The sequence below is a fragment of the Mus caroli genome, unplaced genomic scaffold (genome assembly GCF_978045245.1).
Source record: "Mus caroli unplaced genomic scaffold, Mus_caroli_1 scaffold_7, whole genome shotgun sequence".
Taxonomy (NCBI): Eukaryota; Metazoa; Chordata; class Mammalia; order Rodentia; family Muridae; genus Mus; species Mus caroli.
Genome location: NW_028227262.1, coordinates 7130263 through 7150052, shown reverse-complemented (window position 1 = coordinate 7150052; position 19790 = coordinate 7130263). Strand labels below are relative to the sequence as shown.

The 19790-nt window shown below is 41.0% G+C and overlaps 1 protein-coding gene across 2 annotated transcripts in view; it reads right to left on the bottom strand.

The window, feature by feature from the left end:
• Positions 1-19790, bottom strand: part of Gys2 (glycogen synthase 2) — a 43402-nt gene that overhangs the window by 2094 nt on the left and 21518 nt on the right. For both annotated transcript variants that reach the window (XM_021164570.3, XM_021164571.3), the window contains exons 8-15: positions 18548-18654; positions 17474-17533; positions 16404-16482; positions 15367-15480; positions 10752-10878; positions 5541-5636; positions 3580-3743; positions 2426-2506 (exon numbers count right to left, since the gene is read on the bottom strand). In XM_021164570.3, the coding sequence (XP_021020229.1) occupies positions 2426-2506; positions 3580-3743; positions 5541-5636; positions 10752-10878; positions 15367-15480; positions 16404-16482; positions 17474-17533; positions 18548-18654 (828 nt within the window). The remainder of the gene's footprint in view (positions 1-2425; positions 2507-3579; positions 3744-5540; positions 5637-10751; positions 10879-15366; positions 15481-16403; positions 16483-17473; positions 17534-18547; positions 18655-19790) is intronic.

Genomic DNA, 19790 nt, shown 5'->3' with positions numbered 1-19790 from the left:
GAATCACAATACCACCAAAGACATAGCTTGGTGACAGCGTCCCTGCCTCATAGAGTGTGTGTGCTTGGAAGACCCTGTTCAACTTCTCTCTCAGTCATGTGTATGCGTTATTATTATGAGACACACACACACACACACACACACACACACACAAACACACACAGTCCTTTCAAGGTCCTGGTACTTTTCCCGAAAGCAGAAAAGGAAGTAGAGCATGAATAACCCACCACGGCAATGACCTGAATCAGCTCATGACAGTCTCCTCAGCGAGGGGTGGACTGAATGACTCCCATCTTTCTATGGTAACATACAAATTAATTCCCTGCACTCATGTGGCACCAACTGGACTCAGTGGGTCAGAGGGAGGAGAAGGAAGGAAAAGGAAAACAGAGAAAGAAGAAGGGAAACCATGAAGTTGGTGTGTGTGTGTGTGTGTGTGTGTGTGTGTGTGTGTGTGTGTGTGATCTAATACATTGTATTCATGTGTGAAATTATCAAGGAATTTTTTTTAAAGAGCTGAACTGCACTTAGGAGTAAGAGCTAAATACTCATTATTGAATAAAATATAAACGGATGAATGTAGCCTCGTCAGCAAGTGAAGTGTATCTTTAGATAAATGAGGCACCCACACCTCCCAGTGCTCACATGGTAAATGCAGAAGTTGGAGTATGCAGAGGGGGAGGAGGGGATCATTTTGCCTCCCCTGGGACTAACCCTCTCTATATCATCCAGAAATCAAAGCTAAGTGGGTTAGGTGTTGGGTTATCCAATAAAATTGTTTTAGTACAAATGATGCCTGGCTTGAGATTTCTGATCAGAGCACAGCTGGACTTGAGGTATTCGTGAGCCTGTGATGTGGATGGATGGTTTGGGGGTTGATGAAACTGATGACCCTTGAAGCTGAGCATATTTGTTGTGAAAATTATTAAAAGCCCATTTGTGGATATATGCTCAGAAGAGGCTCCTTCAGGACACAGAGGTCCTGAACAAAGTGGGTCTTTTCTGTTTGTTTCTTGGTATGTTTGTATATTTGTATGTATTCTTGTTTGTTTAAGGCAGACTCATTCCTTGTCGCTCATATTTGTTTTAAACTCACAATCTAAATAATCCTTATGACTTGGCTTTCTGAATAACTGGGACTATATGTATATGTCCCTAAGGCCATCTTATATACAATGTTGACTTAAATGTCCAATCTGCCATCCATGGTCTACCTATGGCTACATGAAGCCAAGCATGGCTATGCATGTGGCTCAATACAACACTGTAAACTTTTTTCTTTAATGTAAGACTTCCTTTTTGAGTTTTTTTTTAATGTCATCTTGATTGCACAGTTCTCAAGTGTAAATGACAACACAGTATTGCAATACCAAAGGGTAGGCACACTTAAAATACCTCATCTTCTCACTCTGAGGCTGTCCCCCATTGGATGCAAGGCTAAAAAGTGTAGTCCTTGGATCAATGTGCAGACTCCATGGGACTAATCACACTGAAGAGGAAAGCCTAGACATCGCTTCAGGGCGTGTCCTGTCTTCTATCTTTAGAAGAGCTCATGTGTGAAATAGGGTAGTTTCACTGATAGAGATGTCTAGCTGGACGTTAGAAGACCTCTATGGGCTGTGCTGAACAGAACATAAACACTCATAGGGTCTATACTGGCTGGTTTTGTGTGTCAAGTTGACACAGGCTGGAGTTATCACAGAGAAAGGAGCTTCAGGTGAGGAAATGCCTCCATGAGATTAAGCTGTAAGAAGGCATTTTCTCAATTAATGATCAAGTGGAGAAGGACCCCTTGTGGGTGGTGCCATCTCTGGGCTGGTAATCTTGGGTTCTATAAGAAAGCAAGCTGAGCAGGGGAAGCAAGCCAGTAAGGAACATCCCTCCATGGCCTCTGCATTAGTTCCTGCTTCCTGACCTGCTTGAGTTCCAGTCCTGACTTCCTTTGTTGATGAACAGCAATGTGGGAAGTGTAAGCTGAATAAACCCTTTCCTCCCCAATTTGCTTCTTGGTCATGATGTTTGTGCAGGAATAGATACCCTGACTAAGACAGAGTCCAATTCCTCCTCTGAGCTTGAATTTTCTCTGTTTTATTCTTGCCAAGTGGCAAGTTTCTAAATTGAAACACTTCCCTAGATAGAGAGCTGCCTCCTGTTAGATCAACCCACTCTGTTGTCGATAACTCTCAGGCGAATGGGAGAGTAACAGAGCCTCCGAGCAGCAAGGTAGAGTTGTAATAAAGAGATACTTCTCTGATGGTGTAAATTAGCCATCTAGACATTTGTGCCTCCATTCTCTGCTTTGACTCAATGCTTAAAAAGGCATTCTATTGGAATATTTTGCTATGCTCAGATTCAAACTTATTGACAGAACTGCCAAATAGGAAATGTCATTTTTGAAAAAGGCAACAACATAGGAAGTATTTACCGTTGGCGGTGATGTGGGCTCTAGGTGGAATTTGTCTGGAAAAGCCCTGCTCAGTGTCAGGTGTCTGGCATGCTGGTAATACTGTCAAGAGAACGCCAATTTACACATCAAAACCACATTAGATATGTCAGTAATCAAGTTATGATATAAGGTTCTATGTTCCCAAGCCTGAAATACCTATCTCAATATTAACTAATATATAAAACTTGTGGGTTATCATCTAATATTTTACCCTGTCAGACATTTCATAGACCAACAGCTATCTGTATATGTGAGTTGGGGTATCTACGTGTCCTAAGTTGGAAAATAAATGAAGAAATGACCATCTATAATTTTATTAGCTGTCAATATACATGCCCAGAAATACTGCAAAGCATTGAGGGAGATCAGCTGTGTTGGCCAAGCTGAGCTCCGGAGTGAATACAAACATGACTGAATATTGCCCTCAATTTTAAATATCTAGACACTGGACACTAACTCTGCCCAGACTTAGGTAAAGACAACATTTGAGACCCTGGCCCTCCTGTTCTCTGATCAAATGAGCTAGTGAGGTTAACCACTTAGCTCATGGCAAACAGCAGTGTTATTGGGTGTAGATACTCAGCAGGTGGCTGCACCTATTTCTTGACCAGGAGAACCCAATACTATGTGAAAAGCATACCATCGGAAAGCTAAGGTACTTTGCTTAGTATTAAATCACTCAGTTTTAAGATAGGTGGACATCTGGGTGTTTGCACACCCATTTCACCGGTGTAAAAAGAGATTGTTTATACTTGCATTCACCAACTATGTCCTTCCCACTGGGCATTGTTGAAGAATATGCTTGTATTATCTGGGAAAAATAAGCAAGGTATTTGCTCTTGACCTTTCTTTTTAACTCCATATTTTTGAATACTGGTTATGTATCAAGCTAAGCACAGGCCAGGTTCATGCTACATCCTGATAGACTTGATATCACACATTTCTAAACCCAGGAAGACATGGGCTTCAGAAGTTTTGAGAAGTCACATTCAGTTTAAAAAGTACAGGGATATGGCCCTGAGATTCCAGCTTAGGATACTGAGTTGACTTTACATATTGTGACCAGAGGCAAGATTGTCATCGTGCAGGATAGTCTCGACATGCTCCTCCAACGTCCTGAGGAACTTGCTTACTCTGCCCAGGTATCTCCAGTCCAGGAGATCTGAGAGCCTCTCCGTGCGGTTCCTCTGAATGATCCTTTGGCGGCGTGACTGTTTACAAAACCCGTAGAGAAACTGAGTCAGCTGGTTGCAAGAATCGTCTGGAGAGCGGAAGCGTCTGTCCACGATGTAAATACCTGAAGGACACACACACACACACACACACAAATCAAAGCACAGCTTCCAACCTGGAGCTAAGGAACATTGCTCCTCTCTCTTCTTTATTACCTCAGGTTCTGCCAAAGGCCATGACTAGCCTGCCATCAGTCTCCTGCCTCAGCTGCAAAGACCTTCACTTTACCTTTTTCTTGTCTAATTTTCTATGCTATTTATTAAATTATTTATTTTTATATCACGTGCATTGGTGCTTTGCCTGCCTTTATGTCTGTATAAAGGTGTCACATTCCCTGGAACTAGAGTTACAGACAGTAGTGAGCTGCCGTGTGGATGCCAGAAATTGAAATCAGGGCCTCTGGAAGAGCAGCCAGTACTCTTAACCAATGAGCCATTTCTCCTGTCCATTTACTATGATGTAATTATTAAAACCCACCAGCAAATGTCTGCCAACATAGCAGACCTTACCTTTAAAAAAATATCAAGACCTCTGGGTCAGTAATTCTCTATTAATTGTTATTAACCAGAAACACCAGATGGAACCTACTACCAGATCCCCCTCCCCAACTCTGTGTTCCCACTTACAACCTCTGACCTAGTAGAGAGCTGCCCACTGTGGACTCAACAGCCAAGGCACAGACAGAGAACTAATCCTGGCCTAAATTTCTTGTTGCTAGGCAACATGGACAGATATACAATGAAACAAGAATTCTCCTACAATCTTAAATAAGTGATTTTTTTTTCCTACCTCAATACATGGATCTTTAAAAGAATAAAAGTGTTTTGTATACAGTGGTTCTTAACCTTCCTCATGTTGTGACCCTTTAATACAGTTCCTCATGCTGTGGGGATCTCCAACCATACAATTTTTTTTTTTTTTGCTACCTCATAACGATAATTTTGCTACTTTAAAAAAAAAGATTTACTTATTTGTTATAAGTACACTGTAGCTATTTTCAGACACACCAGAAGAGGGCATCAGATCTCATTACAGATGGTTGTGAGCCACTGTGTGGTTGCTGAGATTTAAACTCAGGACCTCCAGAAGAACAGTCAGTGCTCTTAACTGAGCCAATTCTCCAGCTCTCTGTCTGGCCCTGCTCATTATGGCTCCACTCACGCTGTCTTCAGACACTCCAGAAGAGGGCATCAGATCTCATTATGGATGGCTGTGAGCCACCATGTAGTTGCTGTGATTTGAACTCAGGACGTTTGGAGCAGTCAGTGCTCTTAACCGCTGAACCATCTCTCCAACCCAATTTTGCTACTGTTATGATTCATAATATAAATATCTGATACTCAAGATATCTGATATTCAACCTCTGTGAAGGTTCTTGGATGCACAGGTTGAGAGCTGCTGCTATAGATGAACCAATATGCATACTCCAATACTGTATTAGTGCTCCTAGGAATTTAAAAAACCCTATCACTACCGTCAAGAAATAAGTTAAAGGTAAAGTTTGCTCAACATCTGCCCTTGTGTAATTCTTCTTCTAGTGGGCAGAATATTCAATATTAGGAACACTTTTTTTTCTATGGATCTCTACTTAAATCTATTTTTTTTTCTTTTGGTTTTTTGAGACAGGGTTTCTCTGTGTAGCCTTGGCTGTCCTGGAACTCAATCTGTAGACCAGGCTGGCCTTGAACTCAGAAATCTGCCTGCCTCTGCCTCCCGAGTGCTGGGATTAAAGGCGTGCGCCACCACGCCCGGCTTTAAATCTATTTTTAATTAAACAAGAAATATAAGCTTTAGTTTCCTTTCAGGACAGCTTTAGCGGTATGCCCCGTGAAGACCCTCACAATGGAAAGGAAAATCTCACCGTATGCAGTAGGGTCAGCCACATGCTCCTGCACGAAACACCCGAAACCGGAGAGGTTTGTAGTCACACTGGGGATGCCCATCACTGTGCATTCAGCTGCCAGAGAATGGACAAAGAATGAGCATCAGACCTGCTCCCAGTTCTCACATGCATGTGGAAGAGAAAGGTCCTGGCTGCCTGGCTGGAGCCATCTTTACTCCTTGCCAGGCATGGCAGTAGGGCTTCATCTACACTCATGGCATAGATAATATTCAAAACCACCCTGTGAAGTGTGTCTGACATCATCCCTCTCTGACAAGTGAGGACATTAAAACATGGGGGGTGGTTGCAACTTGGCCACTCCCAGAATCGGGGACATTGCACAGGGAAGCTGGGATTTGGAGCTAGACATCCAGTCTGAGAGCTTCTGCTAGGACCTGCTGCTCTCTGCTGTCTGAGCCCAGATGGCTACTTTCTGGTTTGTTTTTGTTCTGTTCTGAGCCTGTGACCCTGCTTTGCAACTTTATCAGGATGAGTATGTGTTTAGATACAGACAGGTTCTCTGCTACCTTAATCTCCTCCACATACAACCTGCTACTCTCTTGAGGGTGCAGGGAATTCATAGTCCAAGTCTTCCCTTCCCTTTTGATCAAAACCTGTCTCCTGCAAAATAGCTGTGCAGCTGTCTCCAAAAATAACATTCTTTCAAAGATAGCTACGTTTTCTTTGTCCATTTGTGCGTACGAGTGTGAACCTGTGTGTGCACATTCTTGTCGATGCCCACACCTGATATTAAGAAAATTTCAAGTGTTCTTCAACCTCATCCATTTAGGGAAGGTCTCTCCATCAAACCCAGAGCTTGCTGATCCAGCTTGCATAACTGGCCAGCTTATTCTGTAGAATCCCTGTCTACTTGCGCAGAGGTTGGAGTTACAGGCTTGCCACTCTCTTGGGCATTTGGTGTGTTCTGGGGATCTGGATGCTGGTCCTCAGGCATGCATGGCAAACCTTCTAACTCAGGAGCTGTCTCCCTGCCCAACATCTACATTTTAAACAAGTAATCTATGTTCCCTCCATTTCCTTCATGATGGAAAGTTTTGGTTCTTGGGAGGTGATGGGTGTAAAAGTTGTGCCTGACGTGTATTGTGCTGTGCAGCTTCGATCATGGTTTTTTCTTCTCTGACTGTGAGTCTTTCCTCCTGGGTCAGTTCCTTAGCTACACAGCAGCATTTTTTACCTTTAGGGAAGGAGCCGGAAGAAGTGCATAAGGATTACCAGCTTCTTTGAAATCTACTGAAAATTTTGGAACTCCTGGGAATAATTCATACACTCATAAATTCATCTTTGCCTAAAACGCCATGAGATTTTAAAAAAACGTTTTTTTTTCACATTAAATAATTTACTAATAAATTTTGTTGTAAAAGCCAGGAAACCAAGAATGTCCCTTGAATGAATTTAATAAAGTGTTTCCTTGGGCTTTCTCAAAGCACAGCGCTGGTGTCTTAGCTTGCTATAATATATATCACTGTGCTAAGCAACATGGCCGTAAGCAACTTGGAGAGGAAAGGGTTTATCTCGCCTTGTATCTCACAGTGCATCCTGAAGGGAATCAGGGCAAAGGCTCAGCAGGCGCCTGAATGCAGGAACTGAAGCAAAGTCCACAGAAGAATACTGCTTACTGGTTTGCTACCCATGGCTGCTTTCATATACATCGCAGGCCTACCTGCTCAGGAATGGCACCACCCACACCGGGCTGGATCCTCCCATATGAGTCATTAATCAAGAAAATTCCCTACAGACTTGTCTTACCGTCCAATCTGATAGAGGTATTCTCTCAAACAATGTTCCCTTTTTCCAAATAACTAGCTTGTGTCAAGTTGACAAAAAAAAAATAAAATAAAATAACCGGCAGAGTTGGCTTTAATGACTGCTTTCTACAATTAGAACAGCACTATTTAATATTATTATAAAAAATAAACTAGAGATTATGGAATATGAGAAGGCTAAATTATACCACCTGGAAAGATTGTTTTCCTTCAAGTGTCAGCTTAGAATTGTTAGAAGGTATCTAACCATCTTTCTTGCTTCTATCAGAACCAATGCTCCCCCACCCCCAATCATTGCTACGCTTCAGCCCCCAATTCCAGCAGATACCCCCACCTAAATGAATGCCAGAGACCAGGACCCAACTTTAACAGAGACTCCTTGGTGGAGCAGAGGTGACACCAGCCATGACAACTTCAGATTCCAATTCAACTAGAGACTGCCTACCTACTGAATCAGAGGCCATGCAGGTCACCACAACTCTAGTCCTCAACTGGAGCAGACACTCCTGGCTTGACAAGAGATCACAGTAGCCACCAGGAATCCAGCCCCCAACTAGGGTGGAGACCTCTGATCAACCTCAGGCCAGAAGACAAGAGAGGAAACAGAGATCAGGGAAAAAATACCCTTCCAACAAAGACAAACCCTAAAATTGAAGCCTAGACATATAATCACCCCAAATTTAGATGTGCATAATCAAAAACAGCTGGTACACTACGTTACCAACAGAGCCCAGCTGTATTACTTCAGAAAACCCAAAGGAAACACAAGAGAAAAAAAAAAAAACTTAAAACCAACTTTATGAAGATGACAGAGGCTGGAGGGTTGGCTCAGCAGTTAAGAGCATTGACTGCTCTTCCAGAGATCCTAAGTTCAATTTTCAGCAACCACATGGTGGCTCACAATCATCTGTAATGGGATCTGATGCCCTCCTGATGTGTCTAAAGACAGTTACAGTGTACTCATATACATACAATAGATAAATAATTATTTTAAATAACAAAAAATAAATAGTAGTTAAAAAGAACCTTGAACAATAAAAGAACTTCCAGAAGTATTACCATTCCTGATTTCAAGCTGTCCTACAGAGCCGTACTAATAGAAACCACATAATATTGGCATAAAAACAAACACATTGATCAGTGGAATCGAATTGAAGTCCCAGATGTAAATCCACACATCTATGGACACCTGAATTTTGATAAAGAAGTCATAAATACCCAATGAAAAAAAAAACCATCTTCAACAAATGGTTCTGGTCTCACTGAATATCAGGATGTAGAAGAATGTAAACAGATTTATACTTATCACTCTGCATAAAACTCAGTTCCAGGTGGATCAAAGACTTCAACATAAAACCAGACACATTGAACCTGATAGAAAAGAAAGTATGAGTAGTCTCAAACACATTCTTACCCGAGATGACTTTCTGAACAGAACATCGACAGCACAGGAACTAACATCAACAATTAATAAATGGGAACTCATAAAACTGAAAAGTCTTCTATAAGGCAAAGGATATTGTCAGTAGGACAAAATAGGGAAAGATTTTTTCACCTTTCCATATCTGATACATGGCTAGTATCCAAAATATACAAAGAACTCAAGAAAGTAGACATCAACAAGCCAAATAATCCAATTAAAAATAGGGTACAGATCTAAACAGAGAATTCTCAACAGAGGAATCTCAAATTCGTGAGAAACACTTAAAGAAGTGTTCAACATCCGTAGTCATCAGGAAAGTGAAAATCAAAATTGCTTTGAGATTCCATCTTACACCTGTCAGAATAGCTAAGATCAAAATCCCAAGTGACAGCTCCTGCTGGCAAGGATGTGGAGCAAGAAGAACACTCCTCCATCTCAGATAGGAGTGACAATTGGCACAGGCACTATAGAGATCATTATTATGGCTGTTCCTCAGAAAATTGGATATCGATCTTTCTCAAGACCCAGATATACCACTCTCAGGCATAAACCCAAAAGATGCTTTATCCTACCATTAGAACACTTGCCCTATTTATAATAGCCAGAAGCTGGAAAGAATCCAGATGTCCCTCAACAGAGGAATGGATACAGAAAATGTGGTACATTTACACAATGGAGTACTACTCAGCTATTAAAAACAATGAATTTATGAAATTCTTGGGCAAATGGATGTATCTGGAGGATATTATCCTGAGTGAGGTAACCCAATCACAAAAGAAGTCACTTGATACGCACTTACTGATAAGTGGATATTAGCTCAGAAACCTAGAATACCCAAGATACAACTTCCAAAATACAAGAAAATCAAGAAGGAAGACCAACGTGTGGATACTTCAATCCTCCTTAGAATAGGGAACAAAATACCCATAGAAGGAGTTACAGAGACAAAGTTTGGAGTGAAAGTTCTCTTAATAATAATTTACCTTTACCTGGCCTCTGCTGTCCCTTGAGCTGTAGTTAATAATATTTTTTAGCATTTTGTTTTGAAATAAATGCAATTGTACCTTAATCAGGAAGAGTATCTCCTACTACTAATCTAACACAAGAAACTAATTACCTTGTTCTTTCCTTCTGGAAGACAGGCAAAAGGTATATGTTTTTAAATTATTGTTTATTTCGTGGTGCTGGGAATTGGAGAGAGGGCCTTGTATAGTCTCAGTACATGTTTTACCACTGAGCTGTGAATCTAACCCATGCTTCTCTTTTAATGAGATGCTTCAGTACAAATGCAAATCCATCTCTCTTGTTGCTAATAGTAACCACACCACTTAAGGACCAGAAGAGAAAATGACAAAGAGTAGATTTGACAATTGACTATTGATCTGGAAAAAAAAAGATAGAGCTGGCAGAGTTTCTGAATGAAGGATGGCATTGGCTACAATGTCTTACTCAACACCAGACGCACGCTCTCTTAATACTACCTGTCTTTTGAAAGACAAAGATGTAGAGGGGTTTTCATGGCTGACTTTGTTTTACAAAATTGATTTAAATGTTTAAAAATATGTTCTTCTGAAATAGCTTGTAGAAAACCATATGGTAAGATTTCCTGTTTTTATACTAGCTCTATATATTTGGTTCCTACTTCACATTAATGGGATCTGTAGAGATAACCGAAGAGTATACAATCCCCATAAAACTCTATGTTCCTCTTTGGAGCACAGTGAGGTACTGGGCTGGATACCCACTTAGAAGGCAGCAAACCCCTCTGTGCTGGACTCACCTTGGTGGTGTCCCTATTTTTAGCTTAGAATCTGCAAAGCATTAAATTGACCCAACGAAATGGATCCAATCCAAGTCATTTTTAAACAAATTGAGAACAAAGCCGCCAAAGAAGTTTCTGATCAATTTTAACATCACATACACACGTTTGAAATAGCATGCAACCAAATCAGAATTCACCCACATTCTACACTCATCACATACCTGGTGTGTAACCCCAGGGTTCATAGTACGATGGAAACACCCCAAGGTGACAACCTCGGACAAACTCTTCATAATCCATGGGCAATAGGGGGCTGGTGGAGGACAGGAATTCTGGGTGTAAAATCACCTAAAAAAGAAAGTTCTGATGAAGAAAATAAAGCAAAAAATTTGTCTACGCTTTGCTTAAATCAGTACTACAGAGTCCTGTGTTGTACATTCAGGGATAGAGGGAAAGATAAATTGTAAAGAATGTGGGCTCTGCTTTCTTCGTCCCTTCACTCTGTAGCTCAAACTCTGCACACTTAACATTGCTCTCACCCTCACATCTTGGATCACAGGGTTTAGTTAACACATACATTTTCTGCTTTCACATTAGACTACACCCCAACCCCTCTCCAGCCTTATTCCCCAATGAACGTTATATTTGGTTCTCCATCTGCTGACCTCTGTATTATTTGTTAGTTTGCTCCCAACTTGACCAGGAAAGAGGGGATCGGTCACCCGTGACCCATGCATGAGTTCGCTGAGGGAAACGAGGCTCAGGGGAGGAAGATTTTGGAACACTCATGTCCAGATTAAACTTGCCATCCCCTCTCACCTAGAGGCAGTTGCCGCCTACCACACTTTGCTTTGATTCCTCAAGGCTTTCTAGTCTGCACAACAACTGGAGTGTCCTGTAAAGATGGTATTCATGACTCTGCTCAAAAAGTCACATGTGACTCAAAGAAAAATACCACACGTGCACGAAGGCCTGTGTGCAGCGGTGTGCTGCTGTTCATGAACCAGTATGTCAAAGCCTAAAAATCTACTTATAATATAGAATATCATAGCTATATGATAGACTGGAAAAGAAAGAGTCATCAGGAGTTACCAACTATTCTGAAATGGAGAATATGCAGAACACAACGTGTGTTTAGGAAAGTGACTCTAAATGATCACTACCCTTCATTGTTCAGTTGTCTACTCTTAGAATGATGCCCAGATGATCCTAATACAAAGGATTAATCTGGAGGGATAGCAGTGTACCAACTGAGACTCATCAGTTGCAGCAAATGGACTGAACCAGTGAGGGTGTTACAGAGAGGAGGTGGTGCCTGGGTGGGACACCCAGCAGATGGAAATTAAAAAGTGGCTCTGGAATTAAAGCTTACTGAAGTGGACACACAGCTTGGAAGACAGAGGGATGCATAAAGTGCTGGCTGCACAAGCCTGCAGAGCCTACGTAGAAACCAGGCAGGGCAAACGGAGAGGTGCATCAGGAGCACTAATTAATCTACCAGAGGCACTGGGTTCAAGTCCCAGCACCCACATGGCAGCTCACAACCATCTGAAGTTCCAGTTTCAAGATATCTGGTGCCTTCCTCTGGCTTCCTTGGGTACCAGGCATACATGTGGTGCCCACACATATGTGCAGGCAAACGCCCATGCACATGAAATAATAATAAAGCATCATCCGTGTGACTATGAATTGTTATAATAAACACACCACAGGGGCAGCACGGTGGCTCATCAGGCACAGATGATTTCACTAAGCTTGACAGTGTGAGTTTGATCCCTGGAATCCAAAGGTGGCAATAGAGAACTGGCTCCCACAAATTGTCCTCTGACCTTTTCATGAGCATCATAGCACATTTCATCCCCTACCTCACACACAGAATAAATGAATACATATAATTTTAAAAATAAAATGCATAAAAGAAAACAAAAAAGCATTAACTCATATCAGTTTTAGAATTATTTTAATCACTAAAATTTAGGTAATTTTTCTTGTGTCTACTGATGACGTTGTGCAATTAAAATGAATGTTATGATTAAAACTCAGAGTTACCCAATATCTAAGAGTATTCTAATTACCTACACCAAGAAGCAGAATTCATTTTCTTTACAATTGTTTATCCTTTTTTCTGGAAGATGTTAAGATGATGAAGAGCTTGTAATAAACTCTCTCCCAAGTACATGCTGTTATTTTTTTTGTTTGGATGTGTGTACGTGGACATGGGGCTATGTGTTCTTGTAGGTGCCTGTCTGTGTTGATGTCCTGCATTTGTGGGCACACATGTGTGGAGAGCAGAGCTCAACCCTGGGTGTTGTTTCTTTTTTTTTTTTTTTTTCTTTTTTTTTTTTTGGTGAGTGTGGTGTGAAAGTGTTCCAGGGAGTCGGTGTGAACAAAGACATAGACTCACAAGTGGAGCACAGTGAGATGCTCTCAATGGGTTTATAGAGAAGGAAGGGAAGTCCTAACAGATGAAATTAGAAAAATAAACAGAGCTGGATTGCTAAACACCTTGAATGCCGACATCAGAAGCCTGTAAGGTATTTAAGCTGAGAAGAACAAATGTATCCTAGAGGAGATCAAAGCAGAAACTAAATGAGCAAATACCACCAAACAGTTTCAGTGATTAACTGTGAAGTCACATAAGGAACAGAGAGAGAGGTGGCTAAATACTTTCTGAAGGGCCTTCCCACTTTATTTTGTCAGAATGAGTGAGAAAGACTGGAGTACAAAACAAATCTCCACTGCCATCTAGTAGTACCAGACTGCTTTTTTTTTTTTCCTTTCAGGAATTTTTATTCATGGACACTTATGAATATGAAAAAATCCATAGGGAGTTTTAAGAGAAGTGAGGTACCTAAATGAGAACACATTTTTAGAGACAGGATCAAAAGCCTGCCACTTAATATACAGTTCATACTACTTTACTTTGCCTAGATAATACATCCTGAATAGTGATTTAGTGATTGGATGTACTCTACTCTAAGAAGCAAAAGGCACTATTCTCCAAAATAGCCAACAAAATATTTTTCATTCACTATGCTCTTCAAAGCCTTCCCTCTTACCATCAGGAGATAAAGTCTATTGCCCTGATTCTTTTTTTTTTTTTTGATTTTTAATATTTTTATTACATATTTTCCTGAATTACATTTCCAATGCTATCCCAAAAGTCCCCCATAGCGCCCCCCACTTCCCTACCCACCCATTCCCATTCTTTTGGCCCTGACATTCCTCTATATTGGGGCATATAAAGTTTGCAAGTCCAATGGGCCTCTCTTTCCATTGATGGCCGACTAGGCCATCTTTCGATACATATGCAGCTAGAGACAAGAGCTCCAGGGTTCTGGTTAGTACATCATGTTGTTCCAACAATAGGGTTGCAGATCCCTTTAGCTCCTTGGGTACTTTCTCTAGCTTCTCCATTGGGAGCCCTGTGATACATCCAATAGCTGACTGTGAACATCCAATCCTGTGTTTGCTAGGCCCCGGCATCGTCTCACAAGAGACGGCTATATTTGGGTCCTTTCAGCAAAATCTTGCTAGTGTATGCAATGGTGTCAGCGTTTAGAAGCTGCTTATGGGATGGATCCCTGGATACGGCAGTCTCTAAATGGTCCATCCTTTCATCACAGCTACGAACTTTGTCTCTGTAACTCCTTCCCTGGGTGTTTTGTTCCCAATTCCAAGAAGGTGCACAGTGTCCACACTTTGGTCTTCATTCTTCTTGAGTTTCATGCGTTTAGCAAATTGTATCTTATATCTTGGGTATCCTAAGTTTTGGGCTAATATCCACTTATCAGTGAATACATATTGTGTGAGTTCTTTTGTGATTGTGTTACTTCACTCAAGATGAATTGACAAGTGGGACCTCATGAAACTACAAAGCTTCTGCAAGGCTAAAGACACCATCAATAAGACAAAAAAACCACCAACAGATTGGGAAAGGATCTTCACCTATCCTAAATCAGATAAGGGACTAATATCCAATATATATAAAGAACTCAAGAAGGTGGACTCCAGAAAGTCAAATAACCCCATTAAAAAATGGGGCTCAGAACTGAACAAAGAATTCTCACCTGAGGAATACCGAATGGCAGAGAAACACCTGAAAAAATGTTCAACATCCTTAATCATCAGGGAAATGCAAATCAAAACAACCCTGAGATTCCACCTCACACCAGTCAGAATGGCTAAGATCAAAAATTCAGGTGACAGCAGATGCTGGCGAGGATGTGGAGAAAGAGGAACACTCCTCCATTGTTGGTGGGATTGCAAGCTTGTACAACCACTCTGGAAATCAGTCTGGCGGTTCCTCAGAAAATTGGACATAGTACTACTGGAGGATCCAGCAATACCTCTCCTGGGCATATATCCAGAAGATGTCCCAACCGGTAAAAAGGACACATGCTCCACTATGTTCATAGCAGCCCTATTTATAATAGCCAGAAGCTGGAAAGAACCCAGATGTCCCTCAACAGAGGAATGGATACAGAAATTATGGTACATTTACACAATGGAGTACTACTCAGCTATTAAAAAGAATGAATTTATGAAATTCCTAGCCAAATGGCTGGGTGTTGTTTCTAAAGAGCTCTTCACGTTACTTTTTGAGGTAGGGTCCCGTGGAGCTCATCAATTAACCTGGGCTGGCTTGCTAGTAGGCTCTGGGGATGTCCTGGATTCCCCTGAGCACTGGATTACAAGTGCATGCCTCCAGGGCAAGCTTTTCCCACAGAGCTGGAGGGTGGCCTCGACTTCTCACGCTTGCACAGCAAGCTCTTAACCAACTGAGCCTATTCTGTACGACTTGGAAGCAGTGCATAGCAAACCAATTAGTTCTACCTTGACTCTGTCTGCACGATTGTTGAAAAGTCCGATTCGTCTAATGGTGCTGAGGATGGGATCCGTGGAATCATCGATCATATTGTGAGTGGTCACAGGAGGCAAAGACTGTCTCTGAGGGAACACAGGGAAGAAACGCATCCGTGGTGAAAAGCATTAGTAAGCGTGACTCATTTCTGCAAAAGGCCGTCGGTATGCACCCTGCCTGTACTCATCCTCTGAGATGATGCTGGTTAACATGACAGAGCTTTGTGTGCTTCAGAGGAAGAGAAAGAGTTCCAGAACTTTCTTTCACAGACCATGAACAGAAAGTTGTTCCTTCCTTGCAGCGACTGAATGAAAGGCTCAGGCAGCATGGTTACTTCTGGATTTATCTAGAATGTGAAGGCACTTTGGAATCTTCATGCAGGATGGACGAGATTCATTGGAATTGTCTAGCAAACCACACTGTTAACAGAGGTTCCCATGCATGTCTAGCATGCTACATTACACTATAAAATAACAATTCTATTCCGCTGAGAAGCACGGGCGTTTTCTCAGCTGTGGGGTGGATTCTGCACTTTTGGAGATTGTCACAAGGTTCTCTGTTATAAAGGACACAGTTTTTCAACTGAGTACATTGGTTCAAAGAAATTCTGTAAGTGGGTTCAAAAACAGACTTTATGAGATTTTTAAAAGAATCCCCTAGAAACAACTCATAAAAGCACATACAAAATCATTCAAGTAGATTTTTTTCTAAATGGGTAAAATGATGGTCAGTGGTTAAAGGTTCTTGCTGCCAACCTGATAATTTAAATCCCATCTTTAGGACCCATACGGCGAAAGAGAGAATATAAGTCCTTCAAATTATCCTCTGGTTCCAACCTGCCCTGTTCCACAACCACAAATGTAAACAGAATGAAAAGTGAGTATCTTTTTCAACTCTCAGATTTGAAGTTTCCTAATTTAGCACATTTCTTTACATGAATGAGGACAATATTGCCTAGGTTGATTTGAACGATCATGGCAGGTGGTGGGCACTTCAAGTTTTTTCTTACCTGAGTTGAAAAAATGGCTCTTTTCATAATTGTTAAGTCATCTCGATCCAAAATGCTATTCATGTCAGGAATTTCTCCTCTGTGATGAAAACAGTATTAAAAATAAAAAATGGCTGGAACTCATTAAGTGCTTTTTAATTGTCCGACATAAATAGTTCATTTACTGTAATAATGGTATTTACTAAGGTGTTAAAATAGATTTACCATATAAATATTTTTCATGCATTTATCAAATTAGGCCAATATATATTTGAACTCCAAAACTCCATTAGTTTCAAACTGATGTACTAATGAGTTTGCCCCTGAATAAGAATCTGTGTGCATGTGTGCTCATGGGCTCCTAGGTACAAGCTGTTTATTGATACTGTCAAATGAAAGAGACAATGATAGTATTCATCTGACATGACATCTTTGAAGGCTGCAAATTCCATGATGTTTGGAACAAAATGGGTGTAAGTGTCTAAATTGTGGCCTGTGAATGGTGAAGCCCTAAATGTTGATGTGTGCGTTGTTCTACACCCAGTGGTTCTCAACCTTCTTAATGCTTTAATATAGTTCCTCATGCTGTGGTTCCCCCAACCATAAATTATTTTTTCATCACTATTCCATAACTGCAATGTTGCTACTGTTATGAATCATAATGTAAATATCTGACATTCATTATATCTGATATGCAACCCCTGTGATAAGGTCATTCAACTCCCAAAGGGTCTGTGATGGCCAAGGAGTGGCACTATTAGAGGGTATTGCCATGTTAGAGTAGGTGTGTCACTGTGGATGTGGGCTTTAAGACCCTCACTTTAGCTGTCTGGAAGTTAGTCTTCCACTAGCAGCCTTTAGATGAAGATATAGAACTCTCAGCTCTACCTGCACCATGCCTGCCTGGATGCTGTCATGCTCCCACCTTGATAATGGACTGAGCCTCTGAACTTGTAAGCCAACCTCAATTAAATGTTCGTTGTAAAACTTGCATTGGTCATGGTATCTGTTCACAGCAGTAAAACCCTAACTTAGACAAGGTCTGAGCCCGCCCCCCCCCCCCAGGGTTAGAATGGCTGTTAATCACTTACCTTAATAACCCATCATAGAGTTTCTTCCCAAACTTCTCCTTCAAACAATGCACAGTGTCCCTGTTTAACACAGAAGGATTTCAGATGGAATCATAATGTTTCATATTCATTTGTGGGCGTTTGAATGAGAAGGGCCCTCATAGGCTCATATTTTGAATGCTTGGTCCCCCATTAATGGAACTTTTTGGAAAGGATTAGGAGGTGTGGCCTTATTACAGGAGGTGAGTCACTGGGGGGTGGGCTCTGAGGTGTCAAAATGCCCATGCAATCCCTAGTAACTTCTCTGTGCCTCATGCTTGTGGATCAAGATGTAAGCTATCAGCACCATGCCTGCCTGCTGCCATGCTCCCCCACAGCAAAGTCCATGGATTCCAACCCTCTGCTACTGTGAATGCTTGGTTAAACTTTTCCTTTATAAGTTGCCTTGGTCATAGTGTTTTGTCACAGTCACGGAAAGGTAATTAATACATCATCTGTGGTAAAGGTGCTGTTGTCTCATTACCATTCCTTGAAGTTACAAGTCTTTTAAAACACAGTCTCTCCTAGTATTTCCCTACTGGCCAATTTAGCTTGCTTGGAAAAAGTCCAGGACTAAGGCTTGGACAAAACACGTGACAGCCCAGAGATCTGGAATTCTTTTTTCCTTGAGGTAACAGGGGATGGTTGAGAGTGGGAAAGGTCAGTGAATGGAGGTGTAGACAGAGTAAGTTAGTGACATGTTTGCTGTGTGATCTGGGCTTCGTGTAGAGGGAGTCATTATACTCATCTCCTTGCTTTGGTAAACTCTTTAGTTTTTCTCTGTGAAATATATCCAGCCCACCCTTAAAGCCCCCATATAGATACTTCCTCAGTCTGTGGTTGTTCGTTAGGACGTTTTCCTAGTAATGTGATTTTCCACCACATTACAGGCATTGCACACTCTAACACAGCAGCTAGCCCCAGGAGAACAACGCCATATTTGTGCTATAGTCAGCAAGGAAGAAATGTAGTTTGAGGACACAGCTCAGAGGTCACACGCTTAGGCAAAAACTCCCTTCACGTGCGGCCTGAGGAGGCTGACAAATATGAGATTACCACAGCTGTTTCCGCACTGCCTGGCCCTTCAGGGTTTCCACGTTGAAATTGTTTGTCTTGGCAGGCATGATGAAAAACACTACCACGGTGACGTTACTCTTATGCATCTGAGGAGGGTGAGAAAACATGGCAGCGTCACCTACCAAAGATCAGAAAACACTGGCACGTGGATCTTAAACCTGGAAAACTGTTGTCACGTGTCGTGAGAGAGAGGGAACTGGCTGTGAGCCACTGAATGAGTGCACATGTCTTCTCTAGACTTTTCAGTCATAATTGAAACTGATTTCCAGTAAGGATTTCTCAGCAGTGAATATTTCCACACGTTGGCCATTTAAAATAGACAATATTGACTACTCATATCATTGTATTTTCCTGTGGTTAAATAAACAAAGCAAAACAAAACAAAACACACATGGAACCTGATTTTTAAAAAGTTAAAATACCTTCTTTAAAAGTTCAGATTCAAAATTTAATGAGAATGTATTTCTGATTCATCTTTTCCTAACTCTTTCCAATGTACTCATATCGACTGGTACAAATGTTTTTAAAACATGTTTCTGCTACATGTCTAGATAATCCATGTGATGCATTTTGGGTTTTAGGCTTTAAGTTAAGGGACAATCACATGCTTTAGATGTAGCAGATACTGTGCTGGGGCACTTTAAATAACACAGTTGACCCCAGTCCTTATAACCACCATACACAATAGACGTGGTTTGTCTCGTTCTATTGATGTTACTATTATTGATGGTATGTGTACTATTTTATCTGAGTGCCCATAACATGTTAGGAACAAAAATTATATTTAAACTGGTATATTTTTAAACATCTGAAATCTCTGCTTTCTTGTTCTTTCCTACAGATGCCAGAGCCTAGCATTTCTCACAGGGCAACAACATAGACCAAAGCAGCTTTGGAGTGAAAGCATCTATAAGATGAGAGGTTCTCCGCGGGTGGCAGCCTTCACACCATCAAAGAAATTACTATATATTGGGTATTTTAATTTCTCTGAGTATTATAATCATCTTTTCTCTCTAACTTAATAAAAAATGGGTTTTATTTACTTCACATCTACAGGTAAAGTGAACATTTAATAACTATATGAATGGATTTATTAATAATGACCCCAAACATGAAACATGTTTGATACAGTTATGAACCTATTTAAAAAGCATGCTTTATGGATATCTTCCAGGAAATATAGAAAAGATTATACAAAGATAATCCTTTTCACTTACTCTTT